The sequence below is a fragment of the Lissotriton vulgaris genome, chromosome 7, assembly GCF_964263255.1.
Source record: "Lissotriton vulgaris chromosome 7, aLisVul1.2, whole genome shotgun sequence".
Taxonomy (NCBI): domain Eukaryota; kingdom Metazoa; phylum Chordata; class Amphibia; order Caudata; family Salamandridae; genus Lissotriton; species Lissotriton vulgaris.
The window spans coordinates 1,401,825,250-1,401,840,411 of NC_141695.1; the positions used below are offsets into that span (position 1 = coordinate 1,401,825,250).

At 43.7% G+C, this 15,162-nt stretch overlaps 1 protein-coding gene across 1 annotated transcript in view; it reads right to left on the reverse strand.

Moving 5' to 3' along the window:
• Window positions 1-7,141, reverse strand: part of LOC147705721 (sulfotransferase 1 family member D1-like) — a 375,399-nt gene extending 368,258 nt beyond the window's left edge. Inside the window, exons 1-2 of the mRNA XM_086929551.1 lie at window positions 7,093-7,141; window positions 6,749-6,874 (exon numbers count right to left, since the gene is read on the reverse strand). Coding sequence (XP_086785677.1) covers window positions 6,749-6,874; window positions 7,093-7,141 — 175 coding nt within the window. The remainder of the gene's footprint in view (window positions 1-6,748; window positions 6,875-7,092) is intronic.
• Window positions 7,142-15,162: the final 8,021 nt, after the last annotated feature.

Here is a 15,162-nt window from a genome sequence, read left to right on the forward strand (position 1 = left end):
TCAGAAGGTAAAATTAGAACAACATTTGTGCCAATATCTGGGCACCTGTGAAATCCCCAACGAATACTGAAAGTGTGCCACCAGTATCCCCTGCAACTCCATCAGGGGAAATGTCTAGTGATGTTTAAAGCCTGGGGAGCAGTGCGCAAAGGGTGCCAGGGAGTCTGAAGACACTGTCAGTGAATGAGGGTCCTCCGAAGGAGCATCACTCTCCAACGAAGGCAGAAGTTCCTGGATGGGGAGGGCCAAAGCAGCTGCACAGCAAGGATCCCATGGACCACAATCCAAGCACATAAATTGGTCCCCCAGCATTGTAGCTGCAAAGTACAACACAGCAACAATGTTGATGCCCTGCACCCCCAACACCCCAGGGCTGCGGTGTAACCTACTGCACCTCCACACCACTGGTACCCCTGCCCGCCAAGCAGCATATGGTGAGACTCGGAGACATTCAGACTAGAATTTTCAATGAGATCTCATCAATATTTTTCAGCACGTGGCCCAGAACTTTAAACAGAATGGCTGCCCCTTTCCGCTCTCTGCAAACACTCAGAACCACCAGCCAGGGAGAGGGTGTGCGTCCGGGTGATCTTAAGGAACCCACAGTGGAGGACCGTGGGGCAAGAATGAGACCCTCCACCATGGGTCATCTGTACAACAAATCCAGGATTTAGAGCAGAAACATCCCTGGAGGTTCCTCTCCATGGTGTTAAACTATTGTGCAATCATCTGTGCTCCTAAGACACAAACATGCACACCACTAGAGGCATGACGATTCAGCAGCTCCCCCTGCCCTAGGACAGAGACCCTCCAGAGCCCCAACCCATGCCCTCTGCAACACTCCTGTCCCCCCATTTTGCCCATAACTTCCCATAAACTAGCTATGGGGTCTGCGCCCCCAGACCAGTGGCACATGCCTGCCACATCCAAGCCTCTCGCCGCCCCAGAAACTTCACCTCTGAGTTAACAACACATGGTGCCAGGTACTGCATGCCAGAAACTGAAGGATTCAACACTCCTCTCATCCTAGGCAACCAAGTAAAACAAACTCCTAACAGATGGCTGGGTCACCACCATAACTACATAAAAGCCAGGGGAAGGCATGGCCATGCAGGGAAGTGTGGTTGGCACTTGGCAGGCACCAGATGGGGCTTTCGGCGCTCTGAAATAGTCCATTCTGTACCTCCCTCAGCGAGCCAAGAGCCATTTTGAGTTTCATCCCAACAGCACCTGCTCTTTGTTGCCTACATTACCATTCCTTGTCATCTTCCTCTGTGGGTCGCCACTGTAGCGCACAGCATCTCACCACAGCTGAGCCACCATTTCAATAGAAGCAGACAGAAATCGAGTGTAGCGCCTAAAATAGCACCAAGGCACCCAGGGATGCAAAGGTACCGCTGCTACCCTTCAAAACAAGACCTGTCCTCTGTTTGATGCAAAATAAGACCCAGGCACCGCTAAGGGAGAGTCCAACCCTGCAAAAACCGCACTACACAACACAAAATACAACACTCTCATGGTAAGTCAGGCAAGTCCTCCTAATGCAAAGTCATGGGATACCGACGGAGACATGAACATGTTTTTTGCCCTGCCAGAGTCCAAAAAGAGAACTTGATCCTAGAATTTCTGGTCTACAATATACAACTCATTCCTTTCCATTCTACCTGTACATCCTTTGTTTTCATGGCCTCCCCCTTGTTTCCCCGAAAACGAGGCTTGTAACTCTTGGTCAGACCTCAGTTGTAAGGTTGTGATTAGCTAGCCTGATGTGAATGGGCGTCTTCTGGGCTGAATCCGGCTCCTTCCTCGCTGTGCCACTGCCTGAGGGAGATACAGAACACTCACTGCTGAGGAGAGCTGCCACGGCGGACGGACAGAGAGCAGGAGCAGCGGTGGTGCAAACGTGCTCTTCAGCTCTGGAGGACCCCCAGACCCCAGCCCCAGCGTGCATCTCATCACCACAAGTCGTGTGGGTCTCATCCTCCCAGGTGAGCTCTCAAAGGCAGTGCCAGAAAGGGAGAAGGAAGGGAATGCATCCTAAGCTCTGACCCCAATGGGCGCCAGTGACATTTCCACTCCTAGGTGGCCCATGAATCCCGTGGAGGGTGCGTGCAAGCTGTTTACTAGCATGATAGACCGGAATTCAACTGGTTGTGGTGCTCTGTGGCATCTCGGGGAGTTTTTAGCTAACTCTGCAGAATTCAGTGGAGTATTACTCCGTGAACTCTGGTCGCCCATACAAATAACAAGACTTAATTTCCCATGAACCCTTGGGAAAAAGTCCATAAACTACTGTCCTCTCCACATCTAGGGACCTGTTAACAGTCCTTCGTTCCTCTTGCTGCCTCCTCTTTCTTCCTGCAACAGAGTTCGATTATTGCACCATCACTCCTGTTTAGATTAATTTGATCCTGAGAAAATTTTACAAAAGATCTGGTAAAACCACTACACTACTTCTTACCATCAACATAACATTCAACCAAAACAGGTGCATCCCATCAACATGAGTCATACTATTCCATAAATCAATTATGGTAGCATACCTACCCTTGCGAAGACATACATTCTTGTTCTGGGTGGAAGTATACTAATAAGTCCTAGGTAAGCTTATCTTTGCCTCTGTGTCCTATGTAAAGACAAGAGGCAAGGATTATGCTAGTTTAAGGCTTATCTTCCACCAACAATGCAATACTGGGAACTAGCCTAAAGTAAAACCTTTTAAAGGTAGAATCTGAAGACCAGTCAGTCGCAATGAGGATATCTTCGAGGTGAGCTCCTGAGGAAAATAATTTTGATACTATAGCCCTTCGTACAGAGCGGGCACTAAACACCTTTTCATCAGCTTCTTGCCTAACCCATTTAACTCATCTAGCGATAGTGGGAGACGAGACTGCTTTGTGTGTTTTTTTTTAGGGCAATTAGGAGCTGCTGTTCCCCATGGGGGCGGATATCCTCCATCTGAGTTTCATATGCTTTGATGCATTTGACTACACTTGGTTTGTGGGAATCTGTATAGGATGGCTAGGAAACCACAAGTGATTTACATTTCATTCTTCTTGAAATATCAAAAATAACCCTTTTTGGGGTGAATCCCATGAGGCACAGGGTCAAGGCTGATTTGCATATGGCCATGTCTGAACTGGGGTGGTGTGGAGTGCAAACAAACAATGGATTTAGGCCCAGATCTCTGTACTGGGGTGAATGTATGACATTGTTCTGCACTCTGTCCATCAATTGTTGTTTTTGCATTTGTCACCCCGAGTGGTATGGGTATGCTCAGACGTGAGTCCCATGCTCTCCACACCACTGGAGTCAAGCTATCCTGGGTGAAGACGACTGATAGCCAGAAACCTGTCCTAGGATGCTTGATTCCGATCCAGGAAAGACATGGCTTGGCAGTTCGGGCTGGACTGTTCCCATGAGGCACAGGGTCCAGGCTGATTTGCATATGGCCATGTCTGAACTGGGTGGTGTGGAGTGCAAAAAAACGATGGATTTAGGCCCAGATCTCTGAACTCGGGTGAATGTATGACATTGTTCTGCATTCTGTCCATCAATTGTTGTTGTTTGTGAAATCTCTACACGTAATATTCAGAGCTCTAACGTCTGAGACTCTACAGGATAATGTGCTTAGTAGGGTAGCAGGTTTGGCTGAGATCGCCTTCATCAAGAGGTACCTGTTGGGTTGCCAGGTAAGAAAAAATGTTCAGGACCTTATTCACAACTCATATGGTTGAGTATCGGGGTTCAGGAGGAACGGATAGTCGAATGCCCCTAGAGTATGTTCCCCTACTGGAGGATCGCCAGCATGGAAATGATCTGTGGAAATCGGCAACCTGAAGGTATTGATTGAGCTTTAGGCCAAACCTTCAGAGGCCATAGAGGCAAGAAAATTTAAAGATATGGTCATTGTCTGTCCCATTGAGATCCAAGTGTCTCTGGTGCCACCAGCCCATCCATCAAGACCAAGCCGATTGACCCAGGCTTTTGACAGGAGGGACGCAGCTTGATGCAAAAGGCGTGGGATTTTCCTGCATTCCCTGTAATATTCTATGCCATAAGATTAAGAGAGTCGTCCAGGATCAGGGGATGTTGAGACCCTTCGGGGTCACTTAGGAGATCCGGAAAGAGGGGCAGACAGATTGGAGAATGCCAAGAAGGTTTCAGAAGGACTGGATATCACACTTGCAATCTCTAATTTGGAGTCACAACCGCTGGATCTGCCTGTTGATGTCGCACTTGGGTGGAGAGTTGCATGATCATTGGGAACCGGGGAAATGCATAACCCCTCTCTAGCTGCCAACTCTGGAGGAAAGTGTTGGTCGCTCCCACATTGGGGTCTAGCATCCAACTGAATTATCTGATGAGCTGAAGATCCAAGTGAGAGGCAAAGAGGTCCACTGAGAATGGAACTGACTTGTCCTGAAAAGCCAGGAAGACGGAGGGGTGCAGTTTACAAAGGCTCAGATCTTACAGATGACGGGAGTGCCAATCCGCTACCCGATTAGATTTTCCCAGGAGATGTTCCGCTGTCACTGCAATCCGATTTCCGAGACAGTAGTGCCAGAAACTCCAGGCCAGATATGAGAGGGTTTTTTAACTGGTTTCTCCCAGGTGATTGATGTAGCGCACTGCCACTACATTGTCCATCTTTAGCAGAATGCAGCATAGCGCCATATCCTTGGTCCGGCATTTGACTGCAAATGAGCCTGCCATCAACACTAGACTGTTAAAGTGGAGGGATTTTTCAAGAGATTACCACTTTTCTCCGGTGGAGTATTCTCCACATCTGGGGCTCCAGTCTGTGCCACTGCCCTCGGATTCTATTACCATATCCAGGAATAAACCGAAGATTGCCTGGCCATTCCAAGACTCCATGTGTTTAGCCACCATTGCTCTCTTCCCTGACTTCGTCTGACGGAGGAACTACTTGAAATTCCATGAGTCTCCATCGAAGGTGAAAGGCTTTGAGCCGCTGTAGTGCCTGGTAGTGAAAAGGCCCAGGAAGACTGCCTGGTTTGAAGAGGACAATAATCACACTACACAGGTGATTGGCCATTGAGAGGTGGAAGGTCTGACTGTCAGACTGCACAATTCTTGTCTGATCTTGTTCACCTTGCATGAAGTAAGACTTATGGTGGCTTGCACAGAGTCCACCGCAAATCCTAGAAACACTATACACTATGTAGGACTTCTTGTTGCCCTGCTATGGACAAAACGTGAGAACAATACTTAGCTATACTTTAAACAATTATAATACATTAAATAAGCCCTAGTATAGCAACATTACACATGAGCAATAAGACTTGGAGGCCGGAGGCACTTATCTCGGCTGCTGGAGCAGCGAAGAAAGAGGAGGCAGCAAGAGGGATAAAGGACTGTGAAAGAGCCCCCGGATGTGGATTGGACAGTTGTTTGTGGACTTTCTACCAAGGGTTCATGAAAAATGAATTCTTGGTATTTGTTTTAAAAAGGCTGTTGTTAAATAAAGAGTGAAGAAAGTATAACATAATCCTCACCTCGGGTCCTGCCAAGATTTTTATAAATTACTCTTAAAACATGCAAAATCGGTATGATTTATACAAATGAACTATTCAGTACAGATGCTCATCTCCTTTCAAGACAATACAGGATCAACTTTTTACAAAATTAAACAATTTCTCAGACGAGACATGGCTTGGATTGAGGCTAATTGAATAGCTTCTGCCTTGGTATAACTGCATATCTGATATGCAGATTTCAGCTAATCAAAAATGCAGTGGCTAGACTAATGAGGACATCTGCATTGGCTCCTTGTTGAAAAGCACATTAAATGTAAAGCTCTGGCAGTGACTTTCCAAGCTTTCCATGGTGAGGCCCCTTGCTACTTGTCAAACAGACGGTCCACATACACCCAAAAGAGGGTACTCAGATCCAATAACGGTCGCCTCCTACAGATCCCAAAATTCTTGAATGTCTTGCAATGGAGGCAACTCTTTTACTGTTCTTACTGCAATATTATGGAATAGTCTCCCCACCCAAGCTGCACTGGGTTGGGTCTCTGGCAACCTTCAAAAAACTACTTAATACCTTCAAGCTTCAAAGTTTACTTGAACTTGAACACCTTAATACCTTATCGTTTGACACTGTTTAGCTTTTATGTCACTCCGGCTTGCCAAATTTGTTCTACTTGAAAGCTGGCATGCTTCTTTTTGAAGCAGGCACATCCTTTTTAAGTGTCATTGCTTGATTGATTGATTGATTGCTTGATGTGCAATCAATATTTGAGAATGTATGTTTAAAAAGAAAACATCTGAAAATTTCATTTTAAAGAAAGATGAGCTCAAATAATTAGAGAAGTGTAAATATTTTTTGTATTAAAAAGTGAGCAGAAATGTTCATGGAGTAAATTCTGAATTTAGCAAAAAAGTTTAAAGGCTTTAACAGAGAAAAGGCATAAATTGTTTAGCAAAAGTGGGAAATTCTTGGTAAAACTTGAGCATTATCAATTACAATATGTTTGAATATTCCAACTTAAACAGTACGTAGAATCATTCAGAAAGTGTGCAGTACTGATTACAGATATGGGCAGGCATTATCTAGAAATAAATGCATAGACTTTATCAGAAAATGTGTTCAGGTTTTCCTAATCACCATAATAGTAGAGCCTAAGCCTCAAGGAAAACTTAGCCGCAGCCACAAATTACACTAGAAGTGAATCAATATTTTCAGATAGTGATAGTGAAGAGGAAGTTATTCATGAGTTTACCTGACGGAGAGCCTGGGCATGCATACTCCAGGAAAGGGACTCGATTATAAATGACATCACGTTTGGTTTTCTCCAAAACACCATTGTTAAGAATGCAGTCCACTATTTCACTGATCCAGGTGGTGCCTGCAAAGATGCCAAACAAAGATAAGATAAAGGGAAACAAAATCTAAGCATTCATTCATTGGAAAATTCCCGAATAGATCCTTGAAACCGAAGAAGATACCTAATGAACACCCAAAGAAACAGGGAGGTGTAAGAAGACACATAGGACCATATTCAGAAACTGCTTTTTGTAGTAATTTAGTAGTATTACGGTAGAACCACTAAAGTACAAAAAATACATTTCACAGCCCTATGTGCAGAGACCTCTACCTTCTCCTCTTCTATCATTTATATACAAAGAAATTAGCACTGGTTGTCCCACGATTTACTGGTAATTGTGCAATGGACTAGAAATTGGGGAATACTTTCTTCTAGATTGGAAGGTAATATGGAAGAGTAAGAAGGGGTTTGGGGAGAGGTAAGCAAGAGTTTAGAAGATGCAGGCTAGTAAAAACACCCACTCAAAAAACAATAAGACCATTGCTATTCACAAACTACACTTCTAAAGTGACAACAGTCAAAAGGTTCCAAAACAGCAGTACATGTACTCCAGTCCAGCCTTGGAGTAAATCAATTAGTTCACATGGCCATTCACAGGTGCTGCAGACTCTCCCAGAATAAACAATTGAGACAGTGGCTTAATATAACACCCTAATTGGATATAATATAACATTAACTTGTTATTTCAATTTTAAAATGAAATATATATAAATATTGTTTTAGTGTTAAAAAGTTAGATTGAAAAGAGTAAATATATTAGGATTTTCAAATTTGGTAATTAACACATTTAAGAATGTAAAAAAAATCTAAATACATCTTTTAAACTTCATAAACATAGACCCTAATGTAATGTACTAAACATTCCTTAAATAATAAACAGCTAGGATGGTGATTTTGCACTTTTGTTAAAAAAAGTGTAAATTAAATTAATGTATTTTATTGTATTTATTTAATAACACATTAAATGTAGTTTGATGATTTAATGTGTTGTAACATTACATTTCTAGGTTACATTTTTTTATTCAATTGACTTTTTTTACATGTTCTAAAATACGTTTATTGTTTCAAAAGAAACAAAACTTTATTATTTTCCTTATACTTTACCACCTACTAGTCATACCTCTACAGTCCTACATTCAGTGTGAATATTAAAAAAAATGTGTAGAATTATGAATGGTTGTAGTAGTAAATGTACACAAGGGTAAATCTGCACATGAATATTACCTTTGTGAATAAGTGGTAACATACTTAAGCTAACTGAATCAGCTTATTTTGTGGATAGATACCCTTATCTGTATACTATTGGTGATTTCAAGATTCTCTTGGGAGTGCTCTAAGTGACAGAAAGATATATGTCACAACTTATTTGTCAATCCCTCTGGTTAGACACCTTGGGCAATCCACTGATATCAAAATCCATTTGTAGGTATTAGCAATTCAGAACTCCATGGGGAACATTAGAAATCTAAACTTAGAAAATTATAAATAAAGAAAGGCAGTAAGGTTTGGTTGAGCTGTTATGCACAGGAAAAGATAGAAGTTAATTGGTTTCCACTCTACCCGGGTAAGTGGCCTCAGTGAAGTGTTGGAGTAGTGCAGTTGAATAGGTGGCTCCTCTCCCTGGTTTTGAGGGGTAGCAGGCTAGATGCAAATGGCTCCTTTCTCTGGATTAAAGTAACATCACATACATCTTGAAATAGTTAAGGATAACAAGTTATTTATCATTTTGTTGGTCATAGTGACCTCGTTAGAGCATTATGGGTCAGTAGAGATATGCAGGTGTTCCACTCTCCTTGGTATAATAGTGCTAGGAGTATCCAGGTAGGGAACAATGAGAGGTGTGTAGATTAATTGGGTCAAGACATGATCACAGTAACAGATTCTATTTTAAGATTCCCCACCAGCCCAATGAAACACTTGCAGTTTTCTGGTAATCACTTACTGAACTTGTTGAGGTCTGTAGAGTAAGCGCAGAGAAAACTGAAGGTACAATCAGTTGCCATAATCTACCAAGCATTGGCAAAGACAATTGGTTTTGGCAATGCAAGAGCTATTGCGTTGTCAATGTTAAGGTCTTTTAGCAATGTGTAATGGAGTGGAATTGGATGTATGTGGCGTGCAATTATGTGGGTTGGAGTGGAATTGTGTGGTGTGGAATTGTGTGGTGTTGAGTGGAGTTAAGTGTAGTGGAATTATGTGGTATGGTATGCAGTGGAATTATTTGGATAGCAATTACGCGGTATTGAGTGTAGTGTAATTATGTGCTGTGGGATTGTGTGTCATGGAGTGTAATTATTGCAGAGGTTTTGGGTATTGTTGAGTGGCAGGTAGTGGAGTGGTATTATGTGGCATGATGTTGAGTTTTGTAGCATGATGTGGAATTCTGTGGTGTGGATTGGATGGATGTGTGTTGTCGAGTGGAGTGAAATTATGTGGTTTGGTATGGAATTATGTGGTGTGGAATGGAATTGTGTGGAATGAATTGTATGGCTTGGAACTGTATGGTGCTGAGTGAAAATATGGTGAGATAAATTATGTAGAGTTGAATGATGTGGTGTTGAGTGGTAATATGTGGAGTGGGATTATGTTGCATGGTGTGGAATTTTGTGGCATTAAATTGTATGGTGTGGATTTTGTGGGGTTGTGTGGAATTATGTGGCATGGTGTGGAGTGACATTATGTGGCATGATGCAGAGTTGAATTTTGTGTAGTGTAATTATGTGTTTTTGGGTTGAGTGGATATATGTGGAGTGTAAATATGTGGCATGAACATGGGCTGCAATGGAGGCTGCAGCAGGCCACAACCTGAGGCGTCGGTTGTAACAAAGGCCTCAGGGTGGTGGTGGACAACATAGGAACGGGGGATCTGAAGGGCTGAATGATGTGCTAAAACAAATCTTAGGGGGTCATTAAGATAGTGGGCGGATCGCTACTACCCGTATAGTGGTGGCGATCCGCCCGCCAAAAACCACCACCCGCATATAAATTTCCCCCACCACATTACCTTGGCGGGGGGGACTCCGGCAGACGGGAAGACCATCCGCCAGTTTTCCGCCGGTAGGCAATCCGCCTGATTGCCTACCGGGCAGAAAAGCCCAGGAATATGGTGGCTGTGCCAGGACCACCATCCATATTAGCATTATGCAGGTGGAATGCCTTTCGGAAAGGCATGCGGTCTTCAACTATGGGGGCCCATAGCGGGCCCCCAGGGACTCTGGGGGTGCACATGGGGGTACCTATGGTACCCCCCTGAATTTCAATGTACAACGTGGCAGGCACCGAGCGTGCCTGTCACATTGTGCATTGAAATTCACAACTTGCATTTGTGGCATTGCAGCGGCGCCCGCCAGTTTACAGTGCCACTGCAAACACACGTACGCCAAGCCTCAGCAAAAGGTAGACCCCAGAGCAAAAGGGGGTCCGGACCCTCAGCGAGTACTGGAGGGGTCGCAACCCCATTAAAAAATCTAATTTTTGGTGGCCTATAGACAGACCACTTACAAAGAAAGGGGTTTCACAAAGGAGGAAATCTGGTGTGTTTTTACAAAATGTGTCTCCAAACGAATTCTAATGTGTTTTTGTCTCAAGCATCATGTTCCTCCAGCCTCTAGTAAGGGCTATCAAAAATGTAGAGCAATAGTTACACAGGTGGTTACAATCATAATGTTTAAAGAGCTGTTTACGCTTTTATTACTATTAATGTGTTTTTTTTTGTTTTCATTGTAGAACCAACACAAAAGACCGGCACTGGGGTACCACAAAATGCAGAAGCCAAAGCTGATAAAGGACATCACAAAGAACCATCAAAATGACCCTATGTAAGCAACCTGTGAGATATGCAAAGTGCGTCATAACAAACTATGTGCAGACTCTGTAGACGCATGCCTTAGAGACATTTATAACTCTAACTTATACACTGCTTTACCAGCAAACCCACAACCAGGACAGTAAACACACATACAGGAAGGCCATTTTGGATAGAGGTGTAAACCTCAAAGGGGGCACACTTTCAGCAGCAGACACACAACCGCAAGGGTCATGTAAAAACCAGGAAGTATATCTCATGCTACACAAACCAAAATCAAGTTGTCTTTCCTTAAGGAAGAAGAAGAAACCATCCCTTTAGATCTATCCTTAAAAACATAGTTACCACGCAGCAATGTCCCCATAATCTTCATGCATGTAAATGTTCACCTTCTGAGAGGGTGAAGGTTGATGTGCTCCCCAAAGGATCCCCAAAATGGATTATAAATATCTTACATAGCCTTTGGGACAAAGTCCTGAAAACGATCATTCAAAAGCGAGGACACCTATAAAAATGACACGTACTCTATTTGACGAAGGGGTTAAAATCGATCATCCAAACTAGGATCCATATCCTGCATGTATAGGGCTTCTCAGGGGGCTAACCAGTAAGCCACAATCGTATATAAAAATCTCATGAACTATAGTTGATGACGGGCTTGAAAATGATCACTATCAAATGGAATCCTCTTACGTTGGTACAGGGTTTCCCAAATGCCTGACAGGAGTGCAATTGACTTCTGAAACATAATCCATCACCTTCTAATGCAGACTTCAAGGGGGACTTTGAGGGGCAGCGGCCACCTGTTTCCAGCTTCAGCACTTCCCACTTCTATGTTGTAAATCAACGGCGATTAGGTTAAGCATTAGCAGAAGACATGCTGTATTTGACCATTATCGTAGCAAATGAACCGACTCCATTTTGTATTCGTAGCGGCCATTTTGTATGCCATACATTGCCATGTTCTCATCATGTGCTTTGTCCTACCTCCTTGTTAACTGCGCCTGAAGTCTGCCCGGCAACAGGCTATATTTAGCATCCCCCACTTCCAGCATGCCCAGACATGCCCAGTAGGGTCTGCGGCTGTTACTAATTAGTTCCAGATAGGAATGTGTTTACTACTTTCTGAAAACTGTTAACTCCGCCCACTCATCGATTGTGCTTTCCAATATGTCCTTATATGGTCGTAAAACTGCTCTTGTGTTCTGTACCGCCTTCTTTTGAACCCCCTCATTGTGTATAAAAGGGGCCATGTGCTTTAGTTCGGTGTGCTACTCTATACAATACTGAAAGGTGTTGTGTGGATTGTAGTACCACCTTTAAAGGTTTAATAAACGGTATTTTCCAGTTTCTATGCCAACTTCTTCCTATGGTCTGAGGACTCTGTGCAGAGAAGGGCGAACCCCTTGCACTGGTAGGCCTAGCTGAGGCTTGCTTACATCACCTATACTGTTCAGAGCTAATATGACCAACATTTAAATTCACCATATCCTATGCCACTGGTAACACCTCCAGGCTGGTGTACGATCCCACCAGCCCCAAGTCGAGGGTAAAACCTCCATCACCCACCTCAATATACCCCGACAGCAGTACAGGATAGAGAGGTTATCATAATCAGAACTTTGCACCAGATTATAGCAGCAAGGCGTCCCCAGGAGCAGCCATCGGATACTCTGCGGAGTGTTCGGATTGGGAAACTCTTTTTTTATCCTCTTGATTCCAGACCTTCTGAACGGTGTTATTGGGGTAGCCCGAAAGCAGTGCTTGAGGTGATTCAGAGTAATATAGTGAAGTAGTGTGGCTCACTGGTTAGAGGCGGCAGACCTCTTATTCTATCTCTTATCCTTTATCTTCGCTCCCTTTATCTGTGGGAGTTTGTTGAGCTGTTATATACTATTTAATATCTTCATATCTTCAGCCTTGTTGACTTGTTAAATTTTCAACCCATCTCCTCCTTTGCTTTTCCAATCGTAACAATCTCTCACCAGCACTGGCACAGTCACAATGCGAGGAATTGATGCTTTGTTTTGTTAAAAATTTGATGGACATCCAACATTCAATGAAGGCAGGTTAGATGCAAGCTTCCCAGCCAAGCATCAGCTTGTTGTCTCTGGTCACTGAGGACTTACAGCCAGATTCATGAAGGTGAATAGCGCTCGCAAAGGGCCCGATTCTCAGAATCTGGCCCTTTGCGAGCGCAATTTTTGCATTTGGGATTCATCATCCCAAATGCAAAAATCGGTAATAGCGAATTCGCAAATGTGCGAGGAATTACATTTAAGGAATCTCTATTAGAGATTCCTTAAATGCAATTCATCATCCATTTTCAAATTGCGAATTCGCTATTTCGGGCCGCTATTTACCGCGAGGTCAAACCTCGTGGTAAATAGCGAAAACTTAGAAAAATGCTTTTAAAAGCATTTTTCTAAGTTGCATGTTGCACACACACATGCCCTTTGGACATGTGTGTGCGCAACACCTGTTTAAATTTGCATTTAAGGGATGCTACAGGGTGTCCTTTGGACACCCCTGGCACCCTTTAAATCGCTATCTTATTTGCGATTAGCAAATTGCTAATCGCAAATAAGGAATACTCCCCATTCATTGAATGGGGAGTTATTCCTTATTTGCGATTAGTAATTTGCTAATCGCAAATAAGGAATATGTAGGAATCACATTTTTTTTTGCGATTCCTACATGAATCCCGTTTTGCGAGCCTGTAATAGCGATTCCTTATGAATCGCTATTAAAGACTCGCAACACGGGTCTTTGATGAATCAGGCTGGTAAATGCCTCAGTCCCGTACAAGCTTGCCAGAAACTGAATTCATGGGCCACACTTGAGCTTCCTCTATTTCGGTCACTGCTTCATTCAATAAATTCTGGTTCCCTGAGAGATCCCTCCCCCTAGTCAAGCTTAGCATCTTGGATCCGGATATCATGCTGCTTTGGTGGGAGTCCTCAATTCTTCTCTACAATAGGGCCACATTCCATGAACATGGAAGAACATGGAAGCATGCCATGGTCCTCCTCCTCTTGAAGAAACTTAATTCGGACCCCTCCAATTGGTGTGATATAGACCTATTAGAATGCTTCCCATCATGCCAAAATATTGGAGAAACATGCTAATAAACAACTCTCCACTTTTGTGAAGTCTCAAAAATGTTACGTCATTCTCAATCAGGATTCAGAGCAGGACCCAGTACTGAATACACCCTTCTAGTAGTCATGGAAGACCTCAGACATTTCATGGAAGAAGAAGAGATGGTTTGCCCATTCTACTCGATCTTAGTGAGGCCTTCGATGCTGTGTCCTCAGTCACTCTTTTTAGAGATGTTGACAAATCTGGGTCTCCAATGGCCAGCCCTATCCTGGATTAAATCCTTTTTAAATGACCATACCTTCCAGGCTTTCTCAGCCAGTGCCTCTTCTAAACTGTTTGCCCTTACCTCTGAAGTTCCCAAACAATCAACCCTAAGTCCGGCAGTATTTAACATCTATGTCCGTCCACTTGCTGACTTGGTAGAAAGTTGTGGCCTCACTCTATTTTCATATGTAAATGGCAAGCAAATTATTTTCTCCTTCTCATCTGCTCAATACCACAACTCTGAGGCTTTAAATTCCTGTTTGGGTTTAGTGGCTACGTGAATGAACAACCCTTCACTCAAACTCAATGGAGACAAGACTGAGGTATTAGTGTTGGGACAGGACCCCTCACTTTGGGACCCACTGCAGTGGCTTGAAACCATGGGTGCTCTTCCAGATCCAGCCCCCAAGGTAAAGAACCTTGGTTTTCTACTGGACAAGAAGCTGTCCATGAAGTCTCAGAAGGTGAAGGTGGCTGACACCCATTTCACAGTTATGAAATAGCTCAGGAAAGTCATTTGGTTACTTCTATTCCCATGCACTTATTTTGTCGAGGCTGGACTACAACAACGTCCTCTATCTGGGGGCGGGGAGAGCTTCCATTAGACCGTTGCACAGCTGCTAGGCTGCTCTACAGACTCCCTAAGGGTGCCTCAACATCTACCCCCTCGGTAGGAGCATCACTGGCTCATGGTGGAGAAGCAGATATAATTTAGAGCTTTCTGCTATGGGCACAGAGCGAGGTCAGGTGTCGGTCCACAATGCCTTCAAAAACTGGTGAGTTTGTATCAGCCTGCTCGTCCCCTAGGCTCAAGTGGCATTCCCTGTGCACAGTCCCCAGAGTTAAATGGGCATGTGTGGGAGGCCGGTCTTTCACATATCAGTATTCTAAGCTGTGGAACACCTTACCTGAACCCTAGAGATCCTACACCTCTATGACCATCTTCCGAAAACTTTTGAAAACCTAAATATTCTGCATCAGTGGGGCCTTGCCAGACCCGACATGCTGCTTGCTGCTAAATCACTGGGAAACCCTGTGTGGGTAGCTGAGTGCTATATAAGACTCTGACAATAATAGTTGATCTTTCTAATCAGAATCAAAACATCTTTTGTTGCTTTCAGAAACACAGGTGTTTGTT